The following is an 18526-nucleotide window of genomic DNA, read 5'->3' on the forward strand; positions in this document are numbered from 1 at the left end:
CATATTCAGCCAAAAAATTGTAAAAATTACTTTTTTCAGGGGACAATATATCTTTAAGTACTTTATTTATTCAATTTATTAGTCAACATTTTTTTTATAATATATTTACAATAATATTAAATAATATAAATTTAATAAATAAAAAAAACAGGAAAAGTTAAAGTTAAAATTACAAATATCATACCTATCTCCCAGGGCGTTGTAGCATTCAAATGCTTATCAATTTCCTTTCGTCCTATTACATACCAAATACAAGCTAACCAATGTGCTAGAAGACCGAAACCAAAGGTAAGGCACGCTAAAACTATGGCACTGTATTGAGAATACCGATCTATCTTGACTCGTAGCAAGCGCAGAAGTCTTACGATCTTTAACATCCCAATATTTCCCCAAACCTTGAAGAAAAAATAAAGAATCATTATTATAATTATTTTTCTTTATAAATTCTAATATTGGTAAGCTTTCAATTTGTGACGACCGAAGATCAAGGAACAAAGTAGGTCAGATCAATCGGGCTGGACCTAGAAACAATCAAACATATCTTGAGGTGAGGAGCGAGGACACACATCCCGATAAGGATATTACAGAAAAATTCTAAGAAATAAAATGAAAATGGGCAGTGAACTGCATGTGGAGACGGGCTTGAACCGATTCCACTCAAGAAAAGTTTACGAATAATTTTTAATATTTGACCTGAAGGACAAATTGTTGCGTTGTGATTGGGGATCTCGTTGTTTGGTAATGACTGATCATACGCACTTTATTAGTTAAAAAATTAAGTTTGTTTTGGCTGCGGAAACATGGTCTTAAATGTATGTACATCACATTGAGAGGCTGCATATACGTTCTATAACAACGAATATAATAGCAAGTTTCTAAGACTTACAATAAAAGGTTATCATGAGCAATATTTAAGGATTACTACATTATCAGAAAGAATTCACTGCACATATCGAAATAAAACAACAAAATCTAACGGCTGTTTTAACAATTCCATGAAGATTTTCTTCTAAATGCCACCTAATCACAGTTAAAATAAGAAACATCCCTGTTTGCTAAATTGTTATAAATATAGGATTACAAAGTAAACAGCAGACTACCATATTTAGATTTCTTAGAAATATATACAGCGCCGCTGTCTGTATACTGAAACCGAAGGAAGAAGAAGCTAATTACACTAGATGTCTCGTATATTGTGTGCGACTACAGGATCTATTCTCTAAAGACTGTAGGAATTATCCTGCCTGTAAACTCGACATTATTCAGTATTATTGCATTTGGTATAATAAATTGATCATAAACATGTCAGCCATGCTTTGAATAATGGGGACATATAGATGCTTAAGAGAAAATCCAAAACTTGCTAAAAGCAACTAGTTCCATTTTTGCAAATTAAAGTATATAATGCCTTTAGAAGGTATCGGAATTACAATTTATCTTTAAAATCATATTTATTATAGTTTTGTTTAAATCAAAGATGTACATAACGTATTTATAAATAGTTTAGAATAGAAGACAACAGATTAACAGTTCACTCAATATAATCTTTTTTAAATCATTTTATTTATTTATTTAATCTTTCTTTATTCTGAAATACACTTTCAATACAATGTACTGATTTCCAAAGTGGTTCGGTTCTTAACTACATAAATGTAAACAAAATACAGTATATAAATGGACAAAAGAAAATATAAAATTGAACCTAAAATTATCAAAATCAAATTAACACAATTAAAGTAAGCACATTTAAAGGTTAAAACATAAATAATTGAGATTTTGAAACAAGATAAAAGAAGTTTTAATCATTGAGCATTAATTAGATTTAGTTTTGAATTAAAATTAAAGTTTTGAAATTTGTGATTTGAAAGTTGATAAATCAAAATATGACATTATAGTTTTCTATTATTTGCTGCTATTCTAAAATATTTACTTACTTTCTGGTACATTTTCTATATTACATAAAATCCCCATTTTATGTTTTATAAGATTTTTACAGGGCATGAACCCATTTATCCATCAAATTCAGTTAAAACTAATGATTTCAATTAGAGTAGACATAGAGATGTAAATGTTTATGTTCCTAAACCTGAGTATTTAAAACTATTAATGCAGTATCTCTAATAGGGTGGGGCCCGGTTCAAAATGTTACAATTAATGTCAATTTGTTCTTTTAACAATTGTTCAATAATGTTTTTAAATGTTTTTGTATATTCTGTATAAATCCAAAAGCAAATTACTGAAAAATGGCAATGCTGTGGGTATCAGTGGCATGGATTTCAATGAAGATACAAAATGGCAATGCTGTGGGTATCAGTGGCATGGATCTCAATGAAGATACAAAATGGCAATGCTGTGGGTATCAGTGGCATGGATCTCAATGAAGATACAAAATGGCAATGCTGTGGGTATCAGTGGCATGGATCTCAATGAAGATACAAAATGGCAATGCTGTGGGTATCAGTGGCATGGATCTCAATGAAGATACAAAATGGCAATGCTGTGGGTATCAGTGGCATGGATCTCAATGAAGATACAAAATGGCAATGCTGTGGGTATCAGTGACATGGATCTCAATGAAGATACAAAATGGCAATGCTGTGGGTATCAGTGGCATGGATCTCAATGAAGATACAAAATGGCAATGCTGTGGGTATCAGTGGCATGGATCTCAATGAAGATACAAAATGACAATGCTGTGGGTATCAGTGGCATGGATCTCAATGAAGATACAAAATGACAATGCTGTGGGTATTAGTGGCATGGATCTCAATGAAGATACAAAATGGCAATGCTGTGGGTATCAGTGGCATGGATCTCAATGAAGATACAAAATGGCAATGCTGTGGGTATCAGTGGCATGGATCTCAATGAAGATACAAAATGGCAATGCTGTGGGTATCAGTGGCATGGATCTCAATGAAGATACAAAATGGCAATGCTGTGGGTATCAGTGGCATGGATCTCAATGAAGATACAAAATGGCAATGCTGTGGGTATCAGTGGCATGGATCTCAATGAAGATACAAAATGGCAATGCTGTGGGTATCAGTGGCATGGATCTCAATGAAGATACAAAATGGCAATGCTGTGGGTATCAGTGGCTGGATCTCAATGGATACAAAATGACAATGCTGTGGGTATCAGTGGCATGGATCTCAATGAAGATACAAAATGGCAATAATGTGGGTATCAGTGGCATGGATCTCCATGAAGATACAAAATGGCAATGCTGTGGGTATCAGTGGCATGGATCTCAATGAAGATACAAAATGGCAATGCTGTGGGTATCATTGGCATGGATCTCAATGAAGATACAAAATGGCAATGCTGTGGGTATCAGTGGCATGGATCTCAATGAAGATACAAAATGGCAATGCTGTGGGTATCAGTGGCATGGATCTCAATGAAGATACAAAATGGCAATGCTGTGGGTATCAGTGGCATGGATCTCAATGAAGATACAAAATGGCAATGCTGTGGGTATCAGTGGCATGGATCTCAATGAAGATACAAAATGACAATGCTGTGGGTATCAGTGGCATGGATCTCAATGAAGATACAAAATGGCAATGCTGTGGGTATCAGTGGCATGGATCTCAATGAAGATACAAAATGGCAATGCTGTGGGTATCAGTGGCATGGATCTCAATGAAGATACAAAATGGCAATGCTGTGGGTATCAGTGGCATGGATCTCAATGAAGATACAAAATGGCAATGCTGTGGGTATCAGTGGCATGGATCTCAATGAAGATACACAATGGCAATGCTGTGGGTATCAGTGGCATGGATCTCAATGAAGATACAAAATGGCAATGCTGTGGGTATCAGTGGCATGGATCTCAATGAAGATACAAAATGGCAATGCTGTGGGTATCAGTGGCATGGATCTCAATGAAGATACAAAATGACAATGCTGTGGGTATCAGTGGCATGGATCTCAATGAAGATACAAAATGACAATGCTGTGGGTATCAGTGGCATGGATCTCAATGAAGATACAAAATGGCAATGCTGTGGGTATCAGTGGCATGGATCTCAATGAAGATACAAAATGGCAATGCTGTGGGTATCAGTGGCATGGATCTCAATGAAGATACAAAATGGCAATGCTGTGGGTATCAGTGGCATGGATCTCAATGAAGATACAAATAAGAAAAAAGCTAAATCAAAATGATAAAGTAAAACAGCCAGAAAAATTAGAGCAGAGATTTCGAGCAACACTAGCTCTTCATCAGTACAAGTGAGTGTACTTGGACAAAATTGAGAAAAAGCAGACAAATGCTGCCTGTATATATATTTTATCTGTTTCCATGAATTCATGGAAAAACACCTTGTTTTGGTGAACTAGTGTTTTATCTTGTACGCTGTACTTTTTTGTGAATAAATAAAGATTGTTGTTGATAGTGTGATGGTGAAGATGATATTTCAGCATGAAGATCGTATTGATTGTCACACATATTGATATTTTAATATAATATCTGCTATTTACTGTAATTATGAACTGTAACTAACAGTTGAAATACAGTTCATACCATACATGATTTTTATTTACTTATTCAGGTGTAACAAATTTACAAAAAGCAGCCAAAAGTCTGAAAATATTGTATTTACAGCAAAACTACACATAAAATGTAAACATACGGAAAGGCATATAAAAAAAACATTAAACAGTATTGCAAGGTTGTTAGATTACTTATCATACATTTCCCACATATTCGTCTTAATTTTTTCATTATAATATTATATTTTTATATAATTATTATAATATAATAATTTAAAAATAAAATAGATACAAAACAAACAAAAAACATGGAAGATATAATGAAATAAGGCTCGACGATTTTATATTTATTATTTTGGTCCCAAACTTTGGACTTCACTCTCAAATGAACTTAAACAGAAATCTTCCTTTTCTAGTTTTAAATCTAATTTCAAACACAAAATGGTGTCAGAATATGCTACATAATTTTTCGCCGATCTTTTATCCTTATTTAATTGGTGGTGATACATGGCATTAAATCCTTCACCCTGGTATTCAATAATCTCCGCTACATTGTATCGTTATACTTGTTATTATACCATATTTAATTATATTTCATATTGTACTCTAATTGTTATCATTATCCCTTTTATCATTATATTATATAATTGCCTGGTTTATCTTAACTTCTATAATTTAAATTTTTTTTTATTTTTGATTTTATGTACTTTCACTATTATATATTTATATTTTAGTCTACTCTGTAGCAATGTTAGTATACTTATAGGCATACGGGGGTCACGACTTAAAGTTCAGTGAACTTACTGTGACCTCCATCCACCCACATTTAATATATGTTATGTAAAATGTAAATTATATATATATATATATATATATATATATATATAAGTGAGTGGAAAAAAATAAATAAACGAAATGAAACGAAACAAAAATAAAATGAAACAAGATATATGGTTTAGTATAAAATTGTATAAAAACATAATGATTTAATTTATTCATTATTTTTTTTATTGATGTATTTTAATATTGTTCATCAATACAGTTGGTATCAGTGACTGGATCTTTATCCCAACTTTAAAATAACCAAAAAAAGCTAAATCAAAAAGATAAAGCCAGATGGAAGTTGCAGAGCTTTTGGGTAGTACTAACCTTTTCTGAGTGCAAGTACTATTTTAATATTATGATATACTACAGTAATGCAATAAGATTTATATATTTATTATAAAGGCAAATTACTGAAAAAATGAAAATGCTGTGGGTATCACTGGCGATATCTCAATAGAGATACAAAAAAAAGCGAAAAGCTAAATCGAAACGATAAAGTAAAACAGTAAAAATGACATTTACAGTATATTATATAAATGTCATTATTAATAATAAATTTCTCTCAATGTTATTTCAGTGTTATTTATAAGTTTATAATTTTATAAAAAATATTTGTTTAATGCCATTCAGCTTTTGGTTACTATTTTTTATATGTACCCAAATAAAATATATTTTTACTAATTGACTAATAAATATACCCACTAATACTCTTGATGTTTTTTTGTTCTCTTTGTGAGATTCACTCACTTTTATTTCATATTTTTGTTACATACTGTACTCATTCTTAATAAATACATTTCTTTGTAATCAAAGTATAATACAGTATAATATAACACCACAGGCGCCAAACATTAATTTTGAACCACACGGGTGATATTCTGAAAATTAATTATATAATATATAATATACTTATATTTCTTTAATATTTCTTTCTTATATGTTAAGTTTCCCATTCTTAATGTTAATCAATATAAATTACAATAATGTAATATGTGTTATTAATGTATGTTATTAATTTAATCTGTTATTAATGGCATCAGGTGTATTACTAAATATTATCATAATGATAATTTTTAAATGTAAGATATTAGAGAAATTTGCAACAAATACACAAGATCTGAATACTTAAATCGTTGTCACAATCGTAGTGTCTGTTTTTACACGATACTTGGTGGATATATGCTATTAATATTCATCCTACTATCTTTAGTAGTACTCATGAAAATGTAAACTGCAATATCAGTGATTACTTCATCAAGATTGGTCATCTTTAATAGCGAGAAAATTTATTCTGCAATGACTAGTAAAAGAATGATGTAGGCTCTGAGTTGAAAATCGTCGATAATGGGTTATTGCAATCACATTGTAATGGTCATTACAGTTTAGCTATCATTCGAGTGCTATTTCTAGATAAACTGTACTTAAAAAGTCATAAGTTCGGACAGTTCTCTTAATCAAAATAGGAAACTTCGGTTTTCTATTTATCAAGGAATAATTTTTAAGACAGTATTTTCTTAAGATCAAGAAACTTGCTTTTTAAATACAATGATTAAGTTTGCTCTCTTATGTATTTAAAAAAATACTATAAATACAAACAGAAAAGAATTGACGTCAATATCTAGACGTAAGCAGTATATTATAAATGTGAATACAGTTTATTAATAAAAAGTCTAAAAGAAAACTGAAAATAAAAAACACCTTTTCTCAATTATTAGTATTTTATGAGCAATTGAATTACTGTATTATATACGGTAGTTACAAACAATTTCAATTACATCCTATGACATTCTCTAGAAAATTAACTGATAATTAGCAGATAAAAATTTACCGATAATAAAGTGCCTGTGGAAACAGAGTTTAACCGATTCCGCTCAAGAATCATTAACTGATAATTATCTCATTCAAATCAGATAATTATCGGATAAATGCGATAATTTTTAACCTTTGACCTAAAGGAAAAATTGTTGGGTTGTGATTGGGCACCTGGTTGTTTGGTAACGCCTGATCATGTGCACTTTATTTTTTAATTAACTACCTGATATTGGTTAAAAAAATGAACTAATAATTTGTTTTAGTGTCAAGTATCTTTTGTTTTATATCTATTTTTGCATTTTCATTCCAACCTTAAGAAGAACAGGAATGGAATGATGTGGTATCTATCAGCGATGGTATTGAAATAGAACCAAATTAGGTATAGAAACATAGGGTCAATAAAATAAACTATTCCTATATGTAAACCGTTCAAACAATATTATTATTATTATAAAAACATTTCTTTCTTCATACTTCTTTCCAAGTACTCTCACTTGCACTGAATAGGGGTTAATTCTACCCGAAAGCTCTTCAATTTCTTTCTGGTTGTTTGAATCTATTTTTTTTAATTCACTTTTTCCTTTTATTTGTATCTCTATTGGGATTCAGCTACTCACAGCATTGTCGTTTTTTTAGTAATTTGCCTTTTTAATTAAACTAAAATAAACTAACAAATACTTACTGTATCAATTTTGGCAATTAAAGTAATTAGGTCAAATGGTATTGCAGCGACTAGATCAATGAAAAACCATGTCTTGAGATAGTTGATGGCAATTTGAGGTGGATGGTATATCACTGTTCCATCTTTACTCACAAATGTTGTTCGGAAATTTATAACAAGATCTAAAAGAAAAAACAGTGTAAAAAATGGCATACTGATAATAATAATATTTCTTTTTGGTATTAAAATAGAACCCTTTTAAGAGGTCCAACCAAATGTCCCCTTAACAGAGGTCAGCTATAGCGTTTAAACATATATATTTTCATTTTACTGGAAAGTGTCCCCATAATAGGAACGTCCTAAAAGTTCTACTTTACAAATGATTTCAGGCGAATGTGAGTATGACTTTCCGTTAATAGAGTATCAAAATATATTTTCAGAGCATTATATTGACAGATATAGTATGGCAATTAGGTAATGTTTTTGATAAAGTGTATAATTGTAAAAAGTAAAGTAAAAATAGCCTATTCATACACAATGATTTGTAAAAATACTCAGAATAATCACACAAATGAATGAAGACTTTGACCATGTTCTATTTATAGCCTTATCACTTGTTTGCTTTTAATAGAAGGTTACTTCAACAAATAGATTTTAGCATACAGCTATAATTTGTATTATTTACAGATATGTTTCTATTTTTACACAATAATTATTAATTGTTATTTATGTATTTCATAAATCATATTCATTTTACAAATACTTTCTTTGTATGATTTACTGTACAACAGAGTATTGTAATTTATATCTTAGGATTACAGAATTCATTCTCTTGTTAATAAAATGTTTTAAAAAAATCAATAATAGTAGAGGTTCTACTTCCATGTAAATGTTGACTATATTTATATTTAATTGTAATGTCTGCTCTATCTCCATATAATAAAATGTCAAAAATAAGATATATAGTACTTTGTATTAATTGATAGCTGTTTAAAGAATAGAGTACATATAAAAAATCCTATACGTTTTTGTCTTTTATATGTAATAAATGTTCACTAAGTTTGTGTTTATTGATTGTAATGTATGTCCAAGAAATTAAACAAAATCCTATTATAGTATAAACATAAAGTTGGTTTCTAGAAATAGCGTACAATTCTATTTTTAGGAATACTTTTTTTGCGCTTGACATACAATAAATGTTCTATTGCTGTTCTACACTGCTTTGTCAAGAATTCTTTCAACACGGCAATTAGCGTGCGTTACGCATGGTGGGAAGGATTTGGGAGATAACGTCATGACGCATACATATAGGATTTGTAATCGATCGCATGTGTTTGTTTGTCTGTCTGTCTGTCTGTCTGTCTGTTTGTTTGTTTGTTTGTTAGCAGGATCACTCAAAAAGTATTTAAAGAGCTTTACCAAAATAAATAAACAGATAGATATGTGGTTAAGGACCATTTCATTAAACCATGGTCCCAATTCTGGACAACTTTTAGTATACTTTTCAGACCTGCTAGTGTTAAAAGAATTTTTCAAAAGCCAGCGAGCAGTCTTAAAGTAACAAGTAAACTGAAATTGCATTTTCTCGAGAACTACTTGTCCAAAAAACTTCATTTTTGTAGAAGAGGCAAGAGTTATAATTGGTGATTAGTAATTTTAAAACATAATTTGATTTAATGTGCACCTTTTTTGATGAGAGTAGTTTAAAAAACCTATTTCTTTTCAAATTTACTCGTTTGATTTTCGCGTTGCTGTTCTATTGTTAGTCAACTGAAGCTATTGTTAATTGAAAGGCTTGTTACATAACCATTACACTAAACTCGCATACACATGCTTGTAGTGAAATTAGCCTAAAGCACAAACAGCATTAAGACACACACAAATATATATAAATATATATATTTTTTCCCGGAGAAATCTTATGTAGGAGAATTTTACAGTAGGCAGAGGTATGCACTCTCGGAGTGGCTTTCTAGTTTAATATTTGCTTCCAAATCCTTCCCACCATGCATTGTGTAATGACGTTCCTCAGAAATCTTGTATATTTGTGATAAACCTTAAGTTCAAAATAATCATTAATTAAATAGTTATATCAGCATTGCTAATTCCTTTGAGTAAAAATATGAATGATTTCTATTTCAAGCATTTTATGTGGTCATAGCATTAAATATGTAAGCATTAATGTGAAACTGCAGTTATTTTTATATTTAATTACGTCTTGGTGCAGATTTACGTGCCAACATGAGAAAACATTCAACTATAAATAACTGAAAATAGCGCATTTGTAATCCTGTACATACAATTCTATGTTTATAATGAGTTAGAATGGTTGGAAATGATGAGAGTATAATCATGTGAAAAAAGAAATATATTGCAGATTAGTAAAATAGATGGAGTAACATTTGAACATTATGAACTTCTCAATAATAATGTTGTAAATGTTATATACTGTATAAGACTGTGTAGCCAGGAGGTCCAAGTATGACTTTCGGAGATAATTGGTTATCAGCAACTTAGTTGCGGATAACTGGTTATTCACAACTTAGTTGCGGATAACCCTTGTTATTGTAAAAATCTTTTTTTTTCATCTTTATTCTTCTTTCTTTCCCGGATTTTTGTGTGTCACATATCTCTCATCTATGTCAACATAAGATTGTATAACTTTGTCAAAATATTGACCTGTAGCTGTAGATGTGCAAGAAACTTATTATATAACGTTTTATGAATTTCAATGATTGGTCATAGATTTTAAACCAAAAGTAATTTTGTATTGACACTTTTAAGTCATATTAAGGGCAAACTTTCTATGGATTAAAAATGGCATGTTTTACAAGAAGTTACGCGCGCACGCGCATTTAAAGTTTGAAAATGTGCAAAATTTCTAATCAACTTTCCATGCTGATTCATGACATTTTGAGCATGTCAAAATTTCCCGCTCGGGCGAACATTTTTACGCGTGTGGTGCGCATGGAGTACAAAAATCATTTTTTTTTTCTTGAATTGTGATTTTCTAACCTTTCCTAGTCATTTTTAAAAAGATTAACATCATTTCAAATTAAAATGACGTCATACGAACACGTTGATTACGGCCATTTGCGTGCGCTTTAGTTGCGAAATTTACAAAATATTGTCAAAATTATGCCTAATTTGAATCTATTATAGCTCTTCAGGATCAAAGGTGACCCCAAACTTATTATGTAAGACGATAAATTGTAGATATAAATTCATGCAGAATTTTTACCTCTCGGATGTTATGATGTTATCGTATGGCCACAGGAATGTAAAATATAGGATTTTTGTCTCTTTCGTTATTGCACATCACATTCAACAGAGCGCATCTCGCTTATACGTATTCCATTTCCCCCAATATTTTAATATTGTCTACGTCAATCAACTATTTTTCGCATGAGTTAAAAATATTTTAATTTTTATGACGTCATCATGTCTAAAAATGTAAATAACATGGGTCACTTACTTTCATCTTTACAGTAAATTTCAATCTGTTATAGCTCGTCAGAATAAAAAGTGATAATCATGATTAAAACGTTTTCTGAAAGCTATTGGATTGTAGATACGAATTCATGTGAATATTTTACCAATCAGATGTTGTGACATCATCATATGGCCAGTTGAATAAAAAAAGTTGTATTTTGATATTTTGCGTCATAGTTCATCACATTTAAAAGAGCGTGCATCTATATTTTACGTATCCAAATTTCTTCAATATGTTGTTGATATAATTTCCTTCCAAAATTGCTATCTACGTGATTTATTTTGATGACGTCATCATCTTAAAAATTGGATTAAAAGATGGGTCTCGTAATTTCATCTATGCTACACTGTATAACATATACTGTACAGTGTATTCTGTAAATACTGTTATAATACCCCAATGTGTACACATATGTAATTCATGTCATAGGATGGCATAAAAATTGTCGACGTTCATATAGTTTAACGTATGTGCATGTTAAATTCGTGAGGTAATTTCCCGCATGATCGTAATCAAAAGAGTACTGGGTATGGTCTACTAGCTTTCCTGCTCCCAACTCGTCATATATTCATAGTAGCCTTGATGAAGTAAGCCTACCTGGTGGTAACCATAGAACAGTCCCGAGATAACAACTATACTTCGGCCTTAGTCGATAGAAGATTGAAAAATTGGTTAGAGAGAGTATACAGTGTTTGATTACATTAGTGTTTTATTTGTTACATTATGTGTGGAAGAGTCTATATAGAATTGATGTTCCGCGTTTTTATAGTCAATATGATTAATCCATGTCGTTTTGGTTAACCTATATTATTTTATACACATTTAAAATAATTAAAATAATTGTTATGAATGATATTTGTTAGTATAAATTCCCTAATAAAAATAGGTATAAAGAAGAAATAGCAAAGAGATTATGGAGCGGCTATTCCTGAATATACAATAATAAGTATCGTAAGTTTAATTTATAAATTTTAGGCGATCTTGTCAAAGGTCAAGCGTCATAGCCTGCCACGTTTTGATATTCAATATTTCCCGCATGATCGTAATCAAAACGGTAATGGGTATGGTCTACTAGCTTTCCTGCTCCCAACTCGTCATCCATTCAAAGTCAAAGTGACGAGTTCAAATCTAGTTGAAGAGTGGAATTATACTAGAATTATAAAGAAATTTACCAAAGTCTTATGCCCGAAGCCTAAATCAGGGGGTGGGGTTATACTAGAATTGCATTAAAAAAGGAATTTACCAAAGTCTTATGCCCGAAGCCTAAATCAGGGGGTGGGATTATACTAGAATGCATTAACAAAGGAATTTACCAAAGTCTTACGCCCTAAGCCTAAATCAGGGGGTGGGGTTATACTAGAATTGCATTAAAAAAAGAATTTACCAAAGTCTTATGGCCGAAGCCTAAATCAGGGGGTGGGGTTATACTAGAATTGCATTAACAAAGGAATTTACCAAAGTCTTATACCCGAGCCTAAATCATGGGTTTATATTCGAGAATGAGATTATACTTCATCATTTAAATATATATACTGTACATTATTCCAAAATGACTCAACTTACAATTATTGTCACTTAAGGTTGACAAATGAATCATCTTGTCATAGTGTTTTCATAAATTCATATAAACCTATCTAGCCATTTTTCCATTTTGGGTGTTTATCAATGTATACAGGTATCAATATGGTTCTAAACAATTTATTATTATTATGGCGGACGTCTGTCACAAAAGACAATGTCAATTAGCCTTACGTTCATTTGAATGATGGATGAAACTAAGCCAGGACTGGCTGGTCCTATTGACCAAGGGCCTTATTTGTCCAGTGCCCACCTTGGCCAGAGGAGAGGCATAACTAATACGTCTGAGGCAAATACTAGATGCATACAGTATTAGCATATCACATGTTTTCAAATTAGTTCGTTCCATTGAATTTGTTTGACGATGGTGAAAGTTTCTTGACATTATAGTTTCCTGCTGAGTTTATTAATAAATTACGTAATACTATATTATTATTATTGCAGCAGATTACACCAGGTACTCACTTTACTCCTGCCTGCGTAAAAACCAACTGGTGTTAAAAGTACAATGACATAACAAATCCTCCTACAGGTTCTATACTCCTAACCTTATGTTTAACCATGGAAAGCAGTAACTAACTAACTAATTTATTATTTCTCACACCATATGTTCAAGAGTTTTCCAATTTAATAATAATTCGAGTTTTTCAATATTACCATTGTGTATGGCTTTCCTTTTATAATGTAATCTAATTCTAGGAATTGTTTATTTATTTTATTTTTTTATTTCAACACATATGAAAGTGTAATAAAACTCGCAAATGTATGATGGAAAATAGGCCATGCTTTCTAAAAATAGTGTCAATGTTTTGAACTAAAGAAAAGTCAACATTTTTGGAAACAGATGTGGCATTGACTAGGAGGCAGGATTTAAAGCAAGAAACTTGGGATTTGTAAGCTATAGCGCATTATTTAGAAGCTTTTAAGCTTTAAGATGTAATGATACTTTATTAAGATTTTTTTCTTTTTAGCAATTTTAATTGATAAAAAAAAAAAATTTAAATAAAGTATCATTACATACTGTATTATGTATTTCTATGGACAGAAATGTTCTTTTCCCCAAATTTCCCCTTTCTTTTGCTAATCGTTACTTTTCTGATACAGTAATTAATAAGTGTTATATTTTAAATCTCAGATAAAAACAGATAAATAAAAATGAAATTAAAATAGGCAGATGACAAAATCTACCCAGTGACTCTTAGCGAAAATTTAGCGAGCAAAGAGGACCTGCCACAAGCAACGATAGAGGGCATGATTTGCCGGTATTCGTACAACCAATTGTGCCTAGAATCATCTGCAATAAGATCAACTTAATGCTTACGGGGACATAAAAAAATGTTGAGTTAAAAGTAATTTTTCATTCATTCATTCTCTTTCGTGTTTTACATATTATCAATTAACACATACAAAGTTTGAACACCTGTTCTATTTAAACTGAATTATTCTCATATTATTGTATTGAAGTAGTAAATTGATACTCTATATATTAGACATATGGACATATTGCAGTCAAATATGTTATAAGTACACATTAATTATTCATTGTTAAGTTTGAAGAAAAATTAAAAACAAGCTAATATGACATGATTGACAACTTTTCAAAACAAATAAACCAACATGAGCCAAGCTTCGGGTTAAGGTTTTTTTTAAGTGGGTGATAATAATAATAATAATAATAATAATCTTATTTGTCTAGTGTAAAGTATTAGTCTTTTTTTAAGCCAACAAAATGCAGAAATAAACAAATTCTTGAGTTTTTACATTTTGTTCAGGAAAACTATAAAAAAAAAGACCTAAAAATGAATTGTGAGATTTACTGCAACTGAATTCAGTGAATTTTATGGACTATGTCAGCCCAGATTAAAGTAATTTCATAATATTATGTTTTATAATTTTGAATTATGCAAGACGTGAAACAATGTATTTGATGTGATAGTCATATTGGAGACAATTTTTTATCTAGCTTGACTGTTTTGGTCTAGACTATTAGCCTTCTTGAAAGATAAAGTAAAAAATAATGACTCTTACCTAATATAAATAGAATCTCTACTATTATATCTGGTACTAGCGTCTTGGACGTTTTATTCATTCCTAACACGTCACTTAAAAAGCTAACATTATATGGTACTATTACGGCTATGTATAATGTTGCTAATAATATAATACAATCCCATATAGTCTTAAATGTACTGTAATGAAGAAAAATAAACTGCGATTTTTGCATAGCTGCTACTTTATATTCTGGTAGGTTGGTTTGTTTTGGGGCAAGTAATGTCTGAAAGAAAAAAAGAAAATTTATGTTGAGTAAACGGATCTAAAGTTTCAAACTAATGACAAAAAAGATGGGGATTTATTTTCACTAGATTAGTGTAAAAAAAATCAAACTTAATTAAAAAGTCAAACTCTAGTGGGGCATTTAAACCCAACAAGTGTCCCATATTATAAAGATGTCCAATGAATATGGGTTGGCTGTAATCGTGTGAACGTGTGGCGCAGTGCGTTTGACATTGGATTCTGACTGTGAGATTGGTAGTTCAGTCCAACGCTCATCACATTGCTTGTGTCTAGGAAACTTAGGGCCTGTTTCTGCTGAGCAGAAATAATCGATTATTAACTGTTTATTTTTTTAATCGATTATTTTTTGGCAGCAGAAACGGCTCAAAATAAAATAACCGATTAAAAATAACCGATTAAAAACACTCAATCCATTGCGTGTTTTAATCGATTATTTCTTGTTTTAACCGATTATTGCGGAGCAGTTTTGAGCTGCAACACAAATAGCGATTATTGACCTCACTTTGACCTCTAGAATATGAAAAACTTATTCACGTCACAAAGCATGCTGTTTATTTGCGCGATATTGACGACGATCAGCAAAACCACGATCGCGATGTAGACCGAATAACAATCAAATGTTAAACATTTGATTTTTATTATTTTGTGGGGGAGAATTATACCGAGAGACTCCAGGATTCTGTGTTACAAGTACACCCGTTACATACCACCAGTCCAGGCTAACGATGTTTTATTTTAGGCCTGTTGTCTGTTGACTTGTTTCGGTAGAAATATATAGCCTATAGGCCTAGTAATAGCAGGCCGAAGGTAGAACCAACGAACGGCGAAACAAACTTTTTTCGTCGACGTGTCTTTATTAATATAACATCATCATTATTCTGTTGTATGTGGTACGGTAGTAGGCCTAGATGCTTATTTTACAAATAATATAGCTTTACGTAAGAGTAATTTTTAATCCTACATTTGAGAGTTTTAGGCAGCCATAGGATGTGAACAAACCAACTCTCATCGGCCTTTCATAACTTGAACTGCGCTGTGGGGGAACAATGACGTGATTTTAAAAACCGATTACCTGAATAACCGATTAAAGTCGTAGCAATTTTCAATTGCAACACGATTATTTTTGTGGTTTGCGGTGACTGGAAAAAATCGATTATTTTGATTTTTTCAGCAGAAACAGACCATTACTTACATTTGTTTACGTTTCTCTCCACCCAGGTGTACAAATGGCCACCTTGTAAGAGGTCAAAGCTGATTACTAGCTGCACATTAAAATTATGAGTGTATATTTCCATACGTATTAATAAAAAATGACTGAGTAATAATGTGAAGAACTAATAGAACAATGTTTGATTGTTATTCTTTATATATGTTGCTCTATAGCAAAATCACAAATTACATTATTTGAACTTACACTGTTTAGTTTAAGCTTCCGTCTCTTTTTTTCTTGTTCTTTAAGATGACCAGAGAGATGATATAAAACTGCTCGACTCCGCCTCCTTTGGTAGATTCCATTAGGAGGTTTTTCATCACCAAAAAGATCTGTGTGTATATCATCTTCATCATCTTCATCATTATCTCCATCTGCAAAAATTAAACAGTATATTTTGTTTATAAATATTTAATTCCACAACCCACCATAAGAAGAACAGTTAGGCTACACAAAATTAACAAATTGGAATTTTAGGTAAATTATCAATTTACACTCATGAGCAGTTTTCTTGCCCAAGAAGATAATTTACCAATTTCAACTGTTCTTCCAAAAAGCTATATTATTCATTTGTTCTGATGATATCCATATATTCAGTAGCATCAGGAAACATTATAGTGGAACAGTTTAACTTTGCTTACTAATCTTGAAGAGTTGGTCCAAATCATAATTCAACAAAAAAACTATAACAATGCAACTACCAGCATACTAGCCAACTAGCATAAAAGGTTTATCGCAGATAGCCGATGTCACAAGTTAAGTCATTGCACAATGCATAGTGGGAAGGAATTGCAGGTAAAATAAGAAAAAAATCAAGCAAGTGTTGCCCCAATTTCCTTCCCACATGCGTCATGCAAACCTCATTGGCCATAGCTTCGCAGTCATGGCGACTTCAGTTGTAAAGGGAAGGGGGTGGGGTATAATATGAATGAAAAAGAAATTACTATTTAGTAGGCAGTTTCAATATTTTTAATTATTATGCAATTCTACATTTTTGTTACTGCAATTTTCTTACTTGTAAACTCTTTTATGCATTTTACCCAAATTACTCAAAATAGTTTTAATAAAACAAGAATTAAACAACTAAGGTGAACATGTAATTCATCATCATCATCACTCTATATGAATTTTGATTCATCACGGTTGAATATCTTTCTTTAATTAGTAAATATTTCTTCTAGCCCATCATTTAATCAACGGTGTGAAAAATCAATATGTATGCATTTTGTAACATCTGATAGAGAACAGGTAGAAATGTCATATAGCATCAATTTGTAGTTATATTGATCTGTTAGTCTAAAGACTGCAAACAAAGTTATTTTGATTTGACATTAACTGACAAAAACACTTTATCTTGAACGGTTCCCACACTACTGTAGGTCAATGTTCATTCATCAATCAATGTTTATCAGAATTTCAAAAATATTCTAATATTGATAACATAAATGCAATTATTTAACTCTTCATGTATACTCATTATAACAATGGTGATAAAAAAAAAACAATCTATATAATAATAACTAGTAAATTGGTCACATCATTTTACTATCTCCTCCGAAACCACTAAATTGAACTGCTCATATTTTGCCTACTCATTTTTCTTGATAAGCCGCTCACGATAGGCTTTATTACAAACATGAAATTTAATGATAAACAATACAAAAAGTGGAAAAAATGTATTAAAATCATACAGTATTAAAATTAAATTAATCACCACAATAACATATTTTTGCTTTCTTTATTCAGTCTAAAATTAGTCTTTAATGAATAAAATGTAATTTTAAAAAAACTGTTTAACCATATGAATTTATGAATAATATTTTTAAAATCAAACAACACACTTTTGTAAAATATTTATAACAAAAGCAATCTAGTGTTTGACCTATCTATGCATAAATCATCTTCTGTATAATTATAAAAATCCTAATAACTTGTATTTGTACATGCTCTACAAAATAGGTCTCGGAGCACTGTACATTATTACCCACGAGTCATAGCAATGTCTATGGAGTAATACACAAATCTTAATGAAAATTTCAGATTGACGTCATCAGCATACAGTAATTGCATTATAACTTTAACTAGCTACATTTAAGGTCTATGAGTAATCAAACCAGTAGAAAATAAGGAAAAAATACCATCTACTGAT

The 18526-nt window shown here is 31.0% G+C and overlaps 1 protein-coding gene across 1 annotated transcript in view; it reads right to left on the bottom strand.

The window, feature by feature from the left end:
• Window positions 1-18526, bottom strand: part of LOC140040606 (voltage-gated delayed rectifier potassium channel KCNH8-like) — a 70106-nt gene that overhangs the window by 12421 nt on the left and 39159 nt on the right. Inside the window, exons 4-7 of the mRNA XM_072086660.1 lie at window positions 16582-16751; window positions 14901-15147; window positions 7823-7983; window positions 185-395 (exon numbers count right to left, since the gene is read on the bottom strand). Coding sequence (XP_071942761.1) covers window positions 185-395; window positions 7823-7983; window positions 14901-15147; window positions 16582-16751 — 789 coding nt within the window. The remainder of the gene's footprint in view (window positions 1-184; window positions 396-7822; window positions 7984-14900; window positions 15148-16581; window positions 16752-18526) is intronic.

The sequence above is a fragment of the Antedon mediterranea genome, chromosome 2 (assembly GCF_964355755.1).
Source record: "Antedon mediterranea chromosome 2, ecAntMedi1.1, whole genome shotgun sequence".
NCBI lineage: Eukaryota > Metazoa > Echinodermata > Crinoidea > Comatulida > Antedonidae > Antedon > Antedon mediterranea.